The following is a 17,573-nucleotide window of genomic DNA, read 5'->3' as shown; positions in this document are numbered from 1 at the left end:
TATATATATATATATATATATAGAGTTCTCCCAGATACATGGCTGTCCCAAAATTTAAGAAATAGAGTACTGTAAGGATAAAATGTGCTACTGACAAGTTTTTTGTCCACCTCCACTCATACACTCTGAGAATTATGAGTTTTGGAGAACTAAGGGAAAAACATGATGTTTCAACATTACATATTCAAATAACAAGCTTGAATTTTGCCTGTATACAGCGCAGTTCAACTTCAATTGCTAAAGTGATTTTAATGTAGATACAGAAAAACTGACTAGTTACCTATAAATAGCATGTGTTGGATCATGAAGACGAAGGAAAGGATCAACAAAGTATGTAGCTTTTACCATTTTTAATGCCTAGAATACTGTGCCCTTTCCCTACTCTGCCACGTTACTTCTTGCTATAAAACCCTCTCAACAGTTGTTACCGCTTTCTTAAACATATTTAGTGAAGAATGTTAAGTATTCCTCTTCCACTAATGACAGCAGAAAGACTACATCCTAAAAATACTTTCATAAAAAAAAATTCCAGTCAGCCTCCCTCTCTCCCTCTCTCTCTCAGTAAGCCATTCTAAAACTACACCAGAGGAATCTCCAGACTGCACTCCAGTGTATCCCTCTGCTCTGTAATGGGTCTGGACAAATAATTTAAGAGTAAGATTGTAGAACAGCAGCTGCACTAGCTGTGCTGCAGGACTCAATCATTATTTTTAATGAAGGTTACACAAAAACACCTCCATAAGATTTAAATTCTTGTTTACTGTTCAGTCTGAAATTAATTCTGCATAATCAAATTTTAGCCAGTGAACTGACCAAAATGCTGTAATCTGTGATGTGTACACACTTGAGCATCCTTTCAACACAAAGCTAGAAATAAAAGTTACAAACACGAAAGGAAACATTCCCCAAGAAGAAACTGAAGGTTGTCCTTCACTTACTCGGTCTACTTTGTCTCGAGTTAACCATGGTTCAAATGGACTGATCTCAAAGAATCTTGCAATTAAACTGTAATCAGAAAGTGTTGAAAAAGTATAGTTATTACCAAGATACAAAGAAGAAAACAAGAACCTGTAAAAATATTTTATACTTAGTGTGCTGTTCTTAAAAGCTACAAATTAAAAGAGTGAGCACATTCTCAGCAAACTTTAACTGTTTGCTATGAAATTATTAGTAGAATGGTAGAAGGGTTCTAATACAGGTGACATTTTTAGTTTTTTTGTTAGTACTGTACTAAAATGGAGTAGAACGAGTACCAAAACATTAACATATCACAACCAAGCTGAGTGTGAGCTTCTGAAACAGAATTTACTATTTCACATAGCTCTTCAAAAGCATGTCTGACTACATTTTAATGACTAAGCCCAGGCTCAGACTTTCACTGTACTTTCTCGTTTGTTATTTCTCAATAGTCAGGATTCTGCAGATCAGTTTCTCCCTTCAGTGCCCAAAGGGGACAAAACATACAGCTGCAGAAATTGTTCAGTACTTGCAAATAGAGCCTTCAGAATGAGGCTACTTTCCTCACACCATAGAAAAGATGCAAGCTCACAACCATACTGCTCAAATTTCCAGGCCAACAACTCACTACAAATTTACCTGCGTTACTGGCTGAAATGAATATAAAGGGCTGAACTAGAAAAATCAAGTCAGGAACTGACAGTAGCGTTACCTTGAACAGCTGTAGAAAAATGTCAGTAGCATACATAGATCTTCCCTGCGATACACTAAATTTCAATTAATTTGCTACTGATTGTCTCTACTTAAGACCTTTTACAAATTTCTTGGTTAAGCCAAAGCAAGGGCATTCAATACCTCTGCAATAAACAGTTATGTTAAGTTCATTACAACTTAAATTTTTATCCACTAGCTCATCAGCTGCAGGCTTGTGGCTGGACAGAAGACTCAAAATTAACTAATGAGCGCTTACGCAAAGCTAGTTCCCACTATCCTACAACAATAAAAAGCAATTAACAATACTAATACTAAACAAGCAATATAATAGATAGTTATGCTTCTAAGCTGCTTGATTAGTTCTTAGTGACTGAAGTGTTCCACTTACTGATACAGAGGACGTGGAAGTGGATACGGAAAAAAGGTTCGAAAAGCAACTGCATAGATGTATTCTATCATGTCATACAGCAGGTACCTATTAGGTCTGAAAGAAAAAACAAGCATTATGGGTAAATCATGTATTCTTAAATATTTGCAACATGAGACAAAAAAAAAAAAAAAAAAAAAAAAATCAGAAAAATATCCCTGTCACCCTAAGCCAATCAAGGGCTTGCTTTCCATTTCAATTAATAGCCAAGCTTGTCATTTTCATCACAAAAGCAGAAAAAAAAAATTGACTCTCAATATTTTTACACTGTTTGAAATGGGTGAATTAAGTCAGAAAAACTTTAGTGCGAGAGTAATATGTACACTGCAAGATTGTTTTATCATTGTGTTGGATGTTCCTGCCAAGGCATTTGCAGCATGGGGGATGCAGAGATGACTTCTGGGGGAAGAGTTCAAAGGCTGCCTCATGCCAGACACAGCCAAATCCAGTCACAGCTGAGGCCATCAGTCAAACTGGTTGTACTCTGGGAAACCATATTTGAGGAAAATTCATACAGTGCAGTACGAGGAGTGAGGGGGAAAAAAAAATAAATGTGTCATGAACAGCAGAAGGAACACTGAGGTCAGAGAGGGGCAAGAGCTGCTCCAGGCACTGGAACCTCTGCACTCTGGGGAGAAGACCACAGTGACAGAAGAGGGAAAAAAAAAAAGTGAGGCGAAAGGAATGGCAGAAAGGAATTGTTATGTAATGACTTGATCTGTCATTCCTACTCTCCAGTACAACACAGGATACATGAGCTGAAAGTGAAGCTAAGCCTTGGGGAAAAGATGGAAAAGGAAAGGTGGTACAGTTTTTTGTTTGCTTTGCAGTCTTTACTTCACACTACTGCAATCTCCTTTAACTGACAACCAACTACTTTTTCTCAAGTTAAGTCTGTTTTGCTCAAGATAGTAACTGGCAAATAGTCTCACAGTCTTTACTACGCTAATCACCAGGAGAGGGGGCACATATGAAATATGAGCAAGATAAATTTCCCAAAAGAATGCATTCACCCTCTGAAAATGGAAGTAAGGCAGCAGAGACTCTCCTGCACATGTGTAGTAGTTTTAGAGAAGCATATACTCCTGACAGTTCCCCTTCCTTTCTTGTTTAGATTTCACATTATGGAGTTACACTGCGTGAGTATCATCAGAAATCAGGTTTTTCCCTCTACATTGCAACATTCTCATACATAGCTCTTACATACATAGCTCTATACATACATACAAAGATAACATAAAAAGCCAGTTTTACTTCTACTCTGAGAGTTAAAAACCATATAGAGGTATATAATACAGCTAGACTTAAAAAAAAATGTTAAAATAAGCAAATACTGTTCTGTTTATTCTGTTACAAAATACCAAACATTAACAATGCAACTTCACCAAGAAAAAAGTTGCACTCAAGCATCATTACACTAAACAGAATACTAGCATACAGCAAGTTCTACAATGTTAGCATCCAAGATAGAAGATTTTACAAGTAGATGAAGAAAAAACAATGCCGTGGTCAAGACAGGAGAGTAGTAGGGAGAAAATGTTCTATTACAAAAATCAGTATTTTAAATTCAAACTGGTAACACCTTAAAAAAAAAAAAAAAAAAAAAAAAAGGAAGAAAAATGCCTCATGCAACTTTAGTCAAGGGTTATGTTGTAGAGTTCCTATCGTTTTCCAGCACCAATTTGAGTCTTCAAGTTAGGCTATTAGTTATTCAAAGCTTTTTCAGTCATTGGTAGGTGACTGAAACTATTCCTTGCAGTGAGAGACTGGCACTCTTGCTTGAATTCCTGCCTTTGAGACATGGTCTTGAATTCCTCATCTTCTGTAAAATGATAGAAAATGAGACTCTGAAACTGTAAGAATACATTCAAAGTTTAGTCAACTGCCTTGGCTGCAAATATTACTTTATTTAGTGAGCAGCTCTCAAGTTCTCAATCTCTCCTGTTCTTATAGGAATTATTCTGCTGAGACATTAGTGAAGTTAAAAACGAGTCTCTCCTTCCTTTTGTGACAGGCAGCTTTGTATATGCATTGATCCATTTGTTTGCCCACAAGAAATAAAACAGTCACTCAAAGGATGTATCACACATTTCATGTGTTATTGCATTGGTTACATTTTACTAATACCTACATATTTATTCTCTTTGATAATGACCAAGTGATTTAAAAGCAACTTCAAGTTACTTAACCTTATCACTGCTGTTAGTCCTTTTAGAAATAGGCTTCCTACTCTTTACCAGTTTTTGAGAAGTTCTTCAGCCTAAAAAGAAGTTGAAAAGTTTCTGCCTTTTTCAGAACACCAAAATTCTATACACTTAAACTGACTACTTGGACATCTTCAACATTTACAGTCATGAACTAAGTTACATCATAAGAGTAAAAGATGAACTTGAAATAACCTTGCAATACAGGAATAACAAGCTGCCACTGTAACTGTACCACAAAATGAATATGGAAAAAACAATAAAGTCTTAGATAAACCTTTTGCAAAATCAATATCAAGTGTATTTTCAGTGTATAACATAGGAAGATGTATCTGAGCAATTAAAAAAAAAAAAAAGGTGTTCAGCATCAACTTTTAACTTGGCTTATTAGCAACTGTTGTTTTTTTTCACCATCCATGAATCTAATGCACCTTTCACCATATATACTGGATGGAGACTAATTCTAGTACTACATATTAAAACATGGACCCACAACATTTGTCAGATGATATTTCTTTATTCCTATTGACCTGTTCTGATTCTGACATGGAACTTTCATACATAAATACACCAAGGGATTCAGCAGTGACTATTCAAGGTGAATTTTACACAGTTTTAGCAGCATTTTCACCAAAGCTATTTTGTTTGGTATGATTTGTAAAGGCTGAATGCACATACATAACATTAAATGCAGTAAGACCTAAAGTATGATTTTCATAGTACTCACAGTAAAAGCTTCACTAATCTTTCCTCCCAAAGAGGAGGTGGAATTTATTGCAGGTGTGTGCGCACAGATAGAGAAATTACATGTACTGTGCAGCACGTCAAAAAAACAACACCAAAAAGAAGTACTACAGTACTTTAGTACTACTAAATTAGAACCAGAAAAGTAACCTACCCAGCCAAGGCATATGTTTTTCCTTTAGCATCAGGATCCTTAATTGCATTAATAATTGCCTTTGCTACATCAACCACCTGTAAGAAATAGATAATTACCAACAAAAAATATGAATGCATGAGTGGATTGACAATCTCCTCTTCAAAAAGTGATTTATAGGAAGAGAGAAAGGGAAAAAAAAAAAACCACACAAACAAACAGGATATGAAATTGTTCTAGTTTTAGGAAAACTTACATATACTGGCTGCTTCACTGTTTTTTTGCCCAAAGAAATAAGAGGCACACCACCAAACCAGCGCATGTCTAATGGAGAAAAAAACAACTTAAGAAATCTGTAAATGCTTTCAGTAGGCAAATAATCAATATACATTACACTAAAAAAGATTTGGATAGAATGACTACCCACATTCAATTTTCATAACAACCACTGGAAAGCTATGTTTATTGATCCCCTAGAGTGGTTAAGAGGTACCTCAACTTTGCAAGAGAAGTACAAGTAGCCTCTACTCTGTACAGCCTAGTAACCTTACTGGTCAGTACTTTAGTTTCCATATGAGCCAGGCCAGAAACACGCCAGGACTTCCTCACATTCCAGCATTACCAAACTGAAAAGTTAATTTCAGCTATAATGGCTAGACCTTAGCTTAAGACAACCTAAATAAAAAGTAGTAGTAAGTAACACCAATCAACAAAGTTTAATTTAGACTTGGAAAGAATTTAGGATATACCATTTCATCACAAGATGAAAATTTATTATTTTTCTGTTACACATCTTTTCTTAATGAAACACAGTACATTTACGATAAAAATATACCTCCACTTTTTAAGAGAAGAGTGCTTTTTCCCTCTGTTCTCTACAGACAGGTATATAAACAAGAGAGCTTTATTATTTCAAGAATACATACTTGCATAATGATTCAGAAATCGGTCCTCTCTCCCAAACATCTCAGAGGGCTTCATAATTACAGCATCCGGAAATTCTTCCCTTACTGCTTTCTCTCCAACAGCCTGTCATTCAATTAAAATGACCACATAAATTAGACCCACTCTGAATATATTAAAAAAATATACCTTCTCAGAATTCACTGCATCTTGATTATAAAATTCAGGGACATAGCATCAATAGTAGCACAAAACAATTGGTATCTGAGTAATTTCGTCTTTGAGATACTTTGCTAAAACAAGTCTCCCATACTGTTCCCAAAGTCCCATAAACACATAGATAATTTATTCTATTTGAGTTACAATGCAATATCATTAGCGAATGGATGCACAAAAGCATTGAAGTTGAAAAAGGAAGAAGCTCTCCTGTTTGTGTCAGAGGAGAGTTTGAAAAAAAAAGAAAAACAGAAGGTTTAATCAGCCCCTACTATATTGTTAGAACACCAAAGCGCTGCTGAAATAGAGTGGAAAAAAAATTTAGTGGCAGCTATCTAATTTCTGCCTGAGATTGGTGAACACAAGGACTAAACATCCTATAGAGCCATTAAACAGGGAGCTACAAAAATTTAACCCCAGTTTTAGAACAAAAATTCTATTACAATAGGCAACAGAGTCCCACAGGCAGGACAAAACAAAACAAAAATAGCTGAAACTGCGACAGGCCACCAGCTATATAAAAAAAGTAATAGTATAAAAGTATATTACCTAATAAGGAAAAAAAAATAGGAGGTCAAAAACAAACTTTCACATTTTTGTGCAAGAACAGGTAATGATTTTACTACAAGGGCCCGTAATGGTGACGCTAAACTGTTTTTGTTGGATTAATTATGATATCATCTACTTACCTGCGTTCCCTAAGTCATTTCAGCCTTAGATGTTAGGCTTGATATCAGATTCTAAACCATCAGAAAACTATTCCTTAACAATAGTAGTTGTAGATGCAAAAATACTCAAGTACAGAAGAATGAAATAGATGTTTGATTTCTGAAAAATATTTCCCTTCGAAGTACAGCAAGTACTTAGGAGGATTTCTAGCCCCAAGGAGCACAGTAATACAAAAATTCATCAGCAGGAGAAAACAGAATCATAAAGGTTGGAAAAGACCACTAAATACTGACCTACCACCAGCACGCCCACCAAACCATGTCCCTAAACTCCACATCCATCCTTTTCCTGAAAACCTCCGGGGGCAGTGACTCCAAGACTTCCCTCAGCAGTCTGTTCCACTACCTTACTTCTCTTTCTAATAATAGTATTTTTCGAATATCCAATCTGACAGAGTAAATTCACATGCTGATTTCTCTCAAAGAGACTTTCTTTTTAGAAAAAAAAAAAAAAAAAAAAAAAAAAGGCAAAAGTAGGATATCTGAGAATACATTCAAAAGAATTCTAGACTTACTTTACTCCTCAGGTATTTGGAAGGACTCTTCATGCTAGCATTTAGGTGAGAGATATGAATGAGTGTTTCCACACCAGCCTCTCTTGTTATCTGGGCAATACTTTTAGGAATATTTACAAATTCATCTTCAAAACTGAAGTTTCTAAAAGAAAGCAAAGACAAATCTTAAAGAGCAACCATCAGTACAACCAATTGTACTAAGCAGTAGCAATCATCACATATTACCTGAACATATTTCAAAAATCTATCTTTATGCACTTTGTTAGAAAGTTTCCTTTTGTGAGGAATTCTTCATATAGTACATACGTGAGACAAAGAAGCACAATAGAGAGCCTCAACTATAGCAGTAGTACTAGCCTGCTTTTCCATCTGGCAAGATTAAATCAGAATGAATTACAGAACCACAGATTATTAAGGTTGGAAAAGACCACTAAGATTATCCAGTCCAACCATTAACCTATCACCACCATGCCACTTAGTGCCACATTTACATGCTTCTTGAACAGCAACACAGATGGGGACTCATCCCCCTCTTCCAACACCTCACCGCTCTTTCTAAGAAATAACTTGTGTTCTAGATACTTCACCAGCTTTATTCCCTTCTTTGGATGTGCTTGAGGACCTCAACATCTTTCCTGCAGTGAGGGGCACAAAACAAATACAATGGTCTCACCATTGCCACGTACAAAGAGACTATCACTGTCCAGGTCCTACATCATTTTGGGTACAAGCCAGGATGCTATTGGCCTTCTTGGCCACCTGGAGGTACTGCTGACTTATGTTCACCCTGCTGCCAACTAACACTCCCAGATCCTTCTCCACCATGGGTTTTCAGCCACGCAGCCCCAAGCCTGTAGGATTGCATGGGGCTGTTGAGAGAAAAGTGCAGGACCTGGCACTTGGTCTTCATAGATGAAACTCATAAAATTTGCTGCAGCCCAGAGATCCAGATCACCATAGGGCTTTCCTACCTTGTCATGGCTTTTGTTAACAGTATTCTACATCATAACATCATGTAGTACACTGGGAGTTAAAGAGTTAACACTCCAGTTCCAGATACCTGTCTCAGAAGAGAAGAAGAACTATATACTACATCCCCCAGAGGACTCTGCATTGTTCAGTTTCTGTTTTCTGTTCAGGGGGAAAGACAAAACCATTCACACATCAGGCAGTACCCCCTCTTTTCTCTTTTGCTCAGCCCAATTAAGACATCTGTCTCAGCATTAGAGTAAGGCCTTTGTTTTTCAGACACTTGCTGTCATTCTATTTGTTTTATTAGCTCCAAGATACAAATGAATTAAAAACACAGAATTACGGAATCGTTTGTTTGAAAGGGACCTATGAAGATCATCCAGCCTAACACTCCTGCAGCGAACAGGGACATCCTACAGCAAGATCAGCCTGCTCAGAGCCTGGCTTGGTCTGACCTTGAATCTATCCAAGGATGGGGATCACCTCTCTAGGCAACCTGTTCCAGTGCTTCACTACCCTAACCATAAAAAAAAAATTCCTTACATCCAGTCTAAATTTCCCCTCTTCTAGTCTGAAACCATTTTCCCTCCTTGTATCACAACAGACCTTGCTGAAGAGTCCTTCCCTTCTTTCTCATAGACTTCCTTTAAATATCAGAAGGCTGCCATCCAGTCTCCCCAGAGCCGCCTTCTCTTCAAGCTGAAGAGACACAGCTCTCTCAGCCTGTCCTCAGAGGGGAGGTGTTCCACCCCTCAGATCATTTTCCTGGCCCTCTTCTGGACGTGTTCCAATATTTCTATCTGTCTCTTGTACTAAGGCCTAACACACCTGAATGCAGTACCCCAGGTGACACCCCATCAGCACAGAGGAGCAGGATCACCTCCATAGACCTGCTGTCCACACTTCTTTTGATGCAGCCCAAAAACACTGTCAGATATACAAAGCCTCAGTTAAGTTACACTGGGTGAGTTTTCTCAACTAAACTGTTACAGACTCCAACAGTGGGATAAGGAGATAAGAGATTATCAGAAAAGATGACACATTACAAGTCTGAATGCAGTATCAAAGGCTCTCCCAAAAGTTATGTACGACACTTGATTAGATAAGAAACAGCTGAAAAAAGCGTTTGCTAAGAGATACATCATTTTTGGAAAAATAACTGTAGAACTTGACATAATGACCAAATGACTATTCATGAGAAAATAAGTGCAATAGCGACTTTAGACCTGTAAACATCTATGAAATTGAGACCAACATTCCACTGTCTGTCATGGTAGCAAAACTATATGCAAAGGCAAATAACATAGTTAATTTGTTTTTGTATTTGACAGTTCTGTACTAACAAGGTTTTAAATAAAATGAACATTTCCCAGAGAACAGAAAAATCTTTATCACAGCCTACTATAGTAGACTACAATCAATCATGACCCCAAAGTGACAAGATGAAAGCCCACTTTTGTAAGAAGATAAAGGAGCCCACAGAAACCTGCAAACCTCTGCCAGATATAGAAAGGCACTTGTGGAACATCAGAAAAGCAGTATGTTTATCAGTTAATGGAACAAAAGTGATACACTAGAAAATTACAGGAAAAAAATTGCTTCTCAACAGCAGAAGCTAGTTAAACATTTAAATTGGAAGAACTTGTATATACAGTATTTCAATTACACCTTTTCATAGATGGCAAAAATAATGTCAGCGTCACTACATACTACACGTACTGTAAAAAAAAGTGGCAATAAAAATCAATACCTGTAGCAAATCTATTCACCTAAGGAAAAAAAATGAAAAAAAGGTTATTACTTTGTTTCCCATTCCTTTCCAACAAGATTAATGACCACATTGCTGTGCTCCACGGCTCTTCGGGTAGAATCTTTGTCCTTACTGTCCCACTCCTGTAAGGAGAAAATCAGATGGGAAAAAGATGAGATAGTGTGTAAACAGGCATAATAAAAAAAAAAACTTTCACACCGTTTCCATTCTGAAGCTAAACAATTGCTGGAGTTCTGAGTTTGAGAATGATTAACAGGACCATCTTGTAGAGCAATGGTATTATATTTGATCTGAAGCCAAAGCAGAAGACTTACTAAGAAGAGAAGTTGCCCAAGGTCACCCATCTGTCGCAGATACATGATGTCATATTGATCACAGCGATAAGGTATGATTACTTGAGATCCAATGCGACCTAAGCATTAAAAAAAAAAAAAATCATTTATCTGAAACTATTACGTACCTAATTAGATAAAATTAGAAATACAAAGCATTTTTTCCTGCCACTGAAGCAGAACATAACCATCTTGAGAGAAGAGTTACTTCCTAAAACTTAAATTCAAAGAAGATAATTATAAAGAATTCCAAACAAATTCCTGCAAATTTTAACTATAATTTTCTAATAGCGCCAAAACCAAAAGAATCACATACAGAGTATGTGTCTTCTCAGAGCTGCATTTCACATACTGGAAAAATAGTATGTGAAGGTGTTGCGGTTTTATGATTTTGGGTTATTGGTATTCCACACCACAACATCATGTAGCGCACCGGGAGTTGAAGAGTTAACGCTCCAGTTCCAGGCACGTCCCAGAAGAGCAGAACTGCATCTCCAAGAGGACTGTTTGCTGTTCTGTTACCATTTCCACTCAGAGGGAAAGTTACAAAACCATCTGAAGATCACTTGACCTTCCTCTTTTCTCTTCTGCTCAGCCTAGCTAGACAACTTGCTTCAGCATTAGAGTAAGGCCTTCGGTTTTTGGATATTCTTTCTCATATTATTTATAGACTTCAATTCTAATTACATTGCATTATATTGTATTATAGTGTTATCTTGCGTTCCCATCTTCTTCAGTTAATTAGTTTTGTTTCTCCTCAGATCACATCTCTCTACCCTTTCCTCTCTTTCCCAAGGTCTGGGTCCTCCCCACCCCACTAGTCACGAAACTGGGCTGAACCAGCCTGCAAAACGGTGACAGGAGACCGATAGACCTTAATGACTACAACTGCCCTCATGTTTCTGAATTTCCTACGTTAAAACAGTTTTCACTAATTGCCACATCTTGGCACTTCCAAATAGTCCAATAGTACAAAGAAATTACATTCCTGCATTATTGCATTTTTAAGACCCAAGGTGTTACAGCCTTCTAGATTGTTCTGTAACCTGAAGAAAAACTTGCATTTGATTAAGCACTTAAACTATGAATTGGTATTCCTGAAGTACATTACCTAAACGATTGACAACATAACGCCCCAGAAAACCTGTAGCTCCAAAGACAGTGGCCACAATGCCACTAACAGAGGATCGTCCACTTCTCCCATGAGGGATCACCGCGTGATGAACTTGGTGGTGCTGCTGCAACACGTATGGCACCACAGATAATGCAGAAATGCCAGGGCCTACAACACAAAATGGGACAGCACATAAGACAAACTGAAAGTTATCAGTGTCAACCCAAAGTTTTTTTGTTTTGGATTGGTTTTTTTTTTTTTTTCCTCATTACTGACCTATTTTATTTAGCCTCTGCTAGATGGATGTCCCATGTCAGGATATTTCAGAGACATCTGGATAGGTCAGAGAAGTTTGAGGGAGATGCAGATGAAAAAAAAAGATCAAACTAAAACAGAGAACAAGCAGTCTAAAGCTAATGGCTCCTAAACAGAAATTGAAAGTTAACTGGCTGTCATAAGTATTTGGTGAATGAGGTGAGACACAGAAGTTAAGCAAATAAAAACTACATGCTACATAAAGGTGGGCTTCACCTGAGTATGTTCCTAGATCTGGAAATTATCAGAAACACTTAAGAATCATTCTAGATATGGTTAACCAGACTTTTTACTTCAGTCCAAATAAAGCAAACTCATGTTAGAGGAGAGAACAGTCCTCCTACATCATGGCTCTGAAGTACAGGGAAATAAACAGATGCAATGACCCAGATCCACAATGCAGAGTATTGACCCAAAGCTGTTTTTGTTGTTGAAAAACAAACAAACATACAAAAAACAAACAAAAAAATCACATAAGCTATGGAAAATTGAAAGCCACAGAAAACAGAAATTGACAAGCTCCACAAGAAAGTTTAAAGAGAAACGAGTCCATTCCAATCAAGTTAGCAAAAATAAAAAACTCCGCTTGTAAGATTTTTAATTAGAAGAGTTTAATGCTACTACGTGCTCATGATCATAAAAATAAAGGAGCAGATGAAATGTAGAGTACATAAACACACTACAGACATCCTGCTGTTAACAAAATCAGACTATAGCAGCTATCATTGAAAAATAAGAAAACCAGTAAATGACCTTCCAACTTCTAAAAGATCATGCCCATAAGGCATTTTCCAGATAAACAAATTTTATCTTCCCAACATAAGGTTAAGTAGCAAGAACCACTGAAAAAAAACAAGACAATTTTTCCTAATACATGTTAGAATTATATTAATTAGGAAATTAAAAAAAAAAAATCCACCTATACATAGAAGGAGCTAATTTTGTCCAATAACAGCTAGATATTGCCAGTTAGTAGCACGAATGCTGTTAGCACAATGTTAAGAAATAAAAAAGAAAAAGTACACTTGGAGATAAGTTATTTATATTATCAGATTTAAACTAGAGAATCCAGCAAGACCTCAGTGCTTGAAGGTGCACCTGTACTAAAAAGTTTGTCTCTCCCCTCTCTTCATATCCTACAAATTAGAAGAATCAACATACCACAGCTCCAACTTCAAAACAAAGGCAGTTTGCCACCCACTACAAAAAACACAACGTAATCAAAGATATACATTTGGACTCAAAACAGCATGTTGGTTTTCTCAAGTAATACAGTAAGTTCATATTAAACTTGACAACATCTCAAACTGAATTCTAAGGCATATGCTAATTCACCGTTGCAATATTCACAGATTATCTTCACTCTGTGTTTCCCATCAAAACCTCTGTGTTCTACTCAAGAATTACAGGGAAGGTAGTCACAGAATCATAGGGGTTGGAAGGGATATGTAGAGATCATCTAGCCCACTCTTCTCTCCCCCCCTAAATCAGGTTCTCTTCAGAAATTTCAGAAAGCACCCAAGCAGGTTTCAGTATCACCAGAGCAGACCCTCCATTCTGTCTGGGCAGCTTGTTCCAGAGCTCTGTCACTTTCTAAATACTTTTTCCTCCTGTTCATAGAGCTTCCTGTGTTTCAGTTTGTGCTCATCTTAAAGACATTATCATGCTATTGTCACAATGTTATCTGACACAAATTATATAAATATATGGAGGTTGTGCATTTGTATAAGTGCCTTCAAAAAAAAAAGCAAGTTTCATAGAATCTTGTCTCACCAACTTCTGAAAGTACTACATTATGCAGTTTTCCTGGCTAAGCAAAAATAATCAGTTTAAAATTTCAAATTTTTACACTCAAAATACTTCAGGAGGGAGCATGCTTTTTTATTTTTTAATCTTTTTCAAAAACAACAAAGCATAGATAAACTAAATATATAAAACTTGCATATGTGAGCAGGACTGTCTACAGGATACCCTGTACACAATTAAGCCCATTGCAACATAATGGGTGCCTAGAAAGTGAAGACCAGCTGAACGTAAGTGCAAGAGGCAGGCAACCGGATGAACTTGTTGCCTTCATTCTTGCAGTGTTCTAACAAGCATTTTTTGTTATTTAACTTATTACTAGGAGAAGCAAACATGTAGGAAAAAAAAGTCACTGAGTTCTTTACAGCCAGCTGGATTCCTCCAGTTATACCAAAATGCTGCAAAGCATGCCAAGATGGTAAAAAATAAATCTTGATGACAATTGACCTTCTTATTACTTGATCCACATACACTTTTCCAACAGTTTGTAAAAAAAAAAAAAAAAAAAAAAAGTAATAAACCATATCCTACTTACAAAATTTACAAACACTATCTTTGTTACTCTTCACTAAGAACATTTCAGACCTTAGAATGTAAAATGTAAAGGAAACAAAATTTTAGTCCAATGTGAGCACCTTTTCAATACACTATTATTCAAGAGATCAATCCACTTAAGAACATGAAAATCAATCTGGAAAATTAGTACAAGCATTTTCCAACTACTTTATGTTTTCTTTGTCATTGCTTTCGTAAAAATTATCTTCCTCAAAAAATATCCAGTCATTATCATGTTTTCTCCCACCTGCATACACACCACACCTGCTACTTGTCTTACACTCTAAGTTCTTTAGTGGTGTACACCTTCTCTTGTTCTATAATTACATAAAAATTGTAACAATTAATCACCACCTAAGGTCACATGCTCAGTTACTGAAACACTTAAAAAAGTGAAATAAAAATGAAAATAAGAGGTTGACTTTTAAGCATATCTATGAAACTCAAACCCAGCAAGCTGGACTAGACTGACGCACTAGATTTACAACTAGTAAAGGGCCTTCTGTGAGGTGTGCAGCCCAAACAAAATGCAGGACAACACAACTTAAAATCCTCATACAACTTTCATAACCTGTTTGAATATTTCCAGATTAAACAGCACTGCTTACAGCTTTTTGACCTACAATCATGCATAACTCAATCTTGCCCAGGGATCCCTCCCCAGAACAGTAGAATTCCACCTTCATCACTAACCAGAATACATCTATCACTAGAATTTCTGCCTATTTTTACAATCCTTATTTCAACCAGTTTATAAACACTGATTTGGGTTAAAATATCGATACTAAACTACAACCATATTTTTCCTGAAGACATACTGCTGCAATTAGAAGTGCATTAAGCCCTTGAACTTCTATCACCCGACTAACTTTGCTTTCTACTACTTTTTACAACAGAGGCATACACAGTAAAACTATTGGCTAGCAGTTCCAGTAAAAAATAAACCTATTGCACAGCTATGCCAACAACTAGCACCCTAGCTTCAAAGCATAATGTCATGACGCCCCTGTGACGAACGCCCGCTAGAGCCAAGCTAGCTTGCTCCCTCATTCCTCCTCGGGGACCGCCGTAGCGAGAACACGGTGGTCGACAGTCTGGGGTCGGCACAGCAACGCGCAGAGCACCCACAAAGCGCCGCGGAACTGACAGACATCCCCAACCTGTCGCAGCCTGAGCCGTAGAAGAGAGAGCGGAAAGGCGGCCTAGGAGCCAGCACCGCTTTCGGGCGGCGGTCACACTCACCTGTCCTTGGCAGCAAAAGGCCGCGAGAAGACCAAGGGTACCGGACAGCAGCCGCCATCTTGCCTCACCCACAACTCCCCGCGCCAGACGGCGTACACACAGGATCAAACGCGGCACTGGCGCGTGCGCAGAAACGTTCGTCTCTGAGGAGCTGGAATTCTCGGGCTGGCAGGGCATGTGAGCTTAGCGCAGCGGCCTCTCCGCGCGCCGCTGGTGTGACGGTGCCGCAATAGGGCTCGTGAGATTGCGGCCGGAACCGGAGCCGCTAGTGGGAGTAGGGAGCTCGAGCGGCTCAGCTTTTGGACTCGCAGCTCTGGACAATGGGAAGCTGTGTTTGAAAGCCCCGCACTTAAATATTTCTGATCTTCCAGAGGAACTGAAGCTCTGTGCATTCTTAGACTTGTTCCTTCATGTCTGCCCAGTAGGAAATGAGCCAAGCCCCACACCAAAATGACAGTAACTTTGGCCACTGCTGAACCAGATGATGGAAACATTTTAGCAACTCATTACTTACACCTTGTACCACCTGGCCTCATTAGACTAGCTTTCATTGGGAATTAACTTGATGACACACACTGCCATAAAATGCATAATTTCCCCTGCAGTCTTCCCCATGGTACCAATGCTTTTTCTCCAGGGCAAGTGCTGCTGTTGAGCTTGCACTGTAGCAGTACACAGGCATAAGGGAAATGTTACATCACAACTTGAACTTTTTTTCTGATTTAAAGGGACACAGCCAACTTGAAAATTAGTTATTTCAAAATAAAGTGAACAAAAAGAATTACAGGTAGTGTATCTGTTTTTGAGTCTTCCTAATCATTTTGTGTTTCAATTTGTAAGCTTTTTCTCCCAACTCTAGGAATATAAAATGAGTGATGTAGGAAGTTGAACCAGAAATGATAGAGGAGACTACAAAAAATGTGTGTCAAATGGCTAAAAGCATAATAGAAAATTCAAATTCCCCTCCTGGCTACTGATCTTAGGTGATTTTTGTAGCATTAAAAAAAGTCAAAAAATCAGTGGAAAAGAGAACAGCTATGCAGTTGACAACCTTTCTCTATTTCACTATATGTATAGCCAAGACTTCCTACCAAAAATAATCATCATTTTGCAGCAATAGTACTAGAGATTAGAAATGTTGCGGCCTTTTGTGATATGAAATAATAATAAATGCAGTAGGATGAGACAGCATATGTTGTGTAGCATTCTCTTTCAAATGTGAACATTTACAGTGCATTTCATTGTCAGGCTCACTGAAATCAACAGGAAAATATCAAAAAATAGGCAAACTGTAAAATTAACTATCTGAATAAGACTTTACAGGATTTGGAGCATTAAAAACTGTGCAGTATAACTTGTTCTCAACGCTATTGAATAATACTGATGATATAGTGTCTGTTCATGAATAATACTAATGATATAGCGTCTGCTCAGTTAATTATGTTTTGGTTTATACTTTGTAATTATTGAAACTGTTACATGTTTGTTGTTTTTTTTTTTTTTAATTGAAAATGAAAACAAACGTGCCAACATCAACAAAAACAGAAAGTTCCTCTCAAGAAAGATGAACATAAAAGTATAGGCCTGAAGGTATCTTACATAGCATGAAAAGCAGTTAGTATTTGAATTATGCTTGGTATAGAAAAAGTCACTGTCATATTTAACAAAATGGATGCTATCTCTGCAAAGCATCACGTCATTACTATTCCTTCTGCAACTCAGAAAGTATATAGGTATCTCAGTGCGCACATTCTGGACTTTTTGTAGTATATGACTTCAGTGACTAAACAAGACCCTGGTTAAAGCCAGCTGATTGTCTACAAAGAATTATGAAATCCTTAGAATTGATAGGAACTTTTATAGATGATCTAGTTCAACTCCCTTGTAATGAACATGGAGATCCATTGCTCTAGCAGGTTGCTCAGAGC

At 37.4% G+C, this 17,573-nt stretch overlaps 1 protein-coding gene across 1 annotated transcript in view; it reads right to left on the bottom strand.

The window, feature by feature from the left end:
- NDUFA9 (NADH:ubiquinone oxidoreductase subunit A9) overlaps positions 1 to 15,752 on the bottom strand; it is an 18,145-nt gene extending 2,393 nt beyond the window's left edge. Inside the window, exons 1-10 of the mRNA XM_042889751.1 lie at positions 15,646 to 15,752; positions 11,728 to 11,898; positions 10,599 to 10,696; positions 10,315 to 10,406; positions 7,542 to 7,683; positions 6,106 to 6,208; positions 5,436 to 5,503; positions 5,201 to 5,277; positions 2,060 to 2,155; positions 939 to 1,005 (exon numbers count right to left, since the gene is read on the bottom strand). Of these exons, the coding sequence (XP_042745685.1) occupies positions 939 to 1,005; positions 2,060 to 2,155; positions 5,201 to 5,277; positions 5,436 to 5,503; positions 6,106 to 6,208; positions 7,542 to 7,683; positions 10,315 to 10,406; positions 10,599 to 10,696; positions 11,728 to 11,898; positions 15,646 to 15,703 (972 nt within the window). The 5' untranslated portion in view covers positions 15,704 to 15,752. The remainder of the gene's footprint in view (positions 1 to 938; positions 1,006 to 2,059; positions 2,156 to 5,200; positions 5,278 to 5,435; positions 5,504 to 6,105; positions 6,209 to 7,541; positions 7,684 to 10,314; positions 10,407 to 10,598; positions 10,697 to 11,727; positions 11,899 to 15,645) is intronic.
- Positions 15,753 to 17,573: the final 1,821 nt, after the last annotated feature.

The sequence above is a fragment of the Lagopus leucura genome, unplaced genomic scaffold (assembly GCF_019238085.1).
Source record: "Lagopus leucura isolate 7727_CA_CO unplaced genomic scaffold, USGS_WTPT01 Super-Scaffold_100159, whole genome shotgun sequence".
NCBI classification, from domain to species: Eukaryota; Metazoa; Chordata; class Aves; order Galliformes; family Phasianidae; genus Lagopus; species Lagopus leucura.
This window is presented reverse-complemented; position numbering and strand designations above follow the sequence as displayed.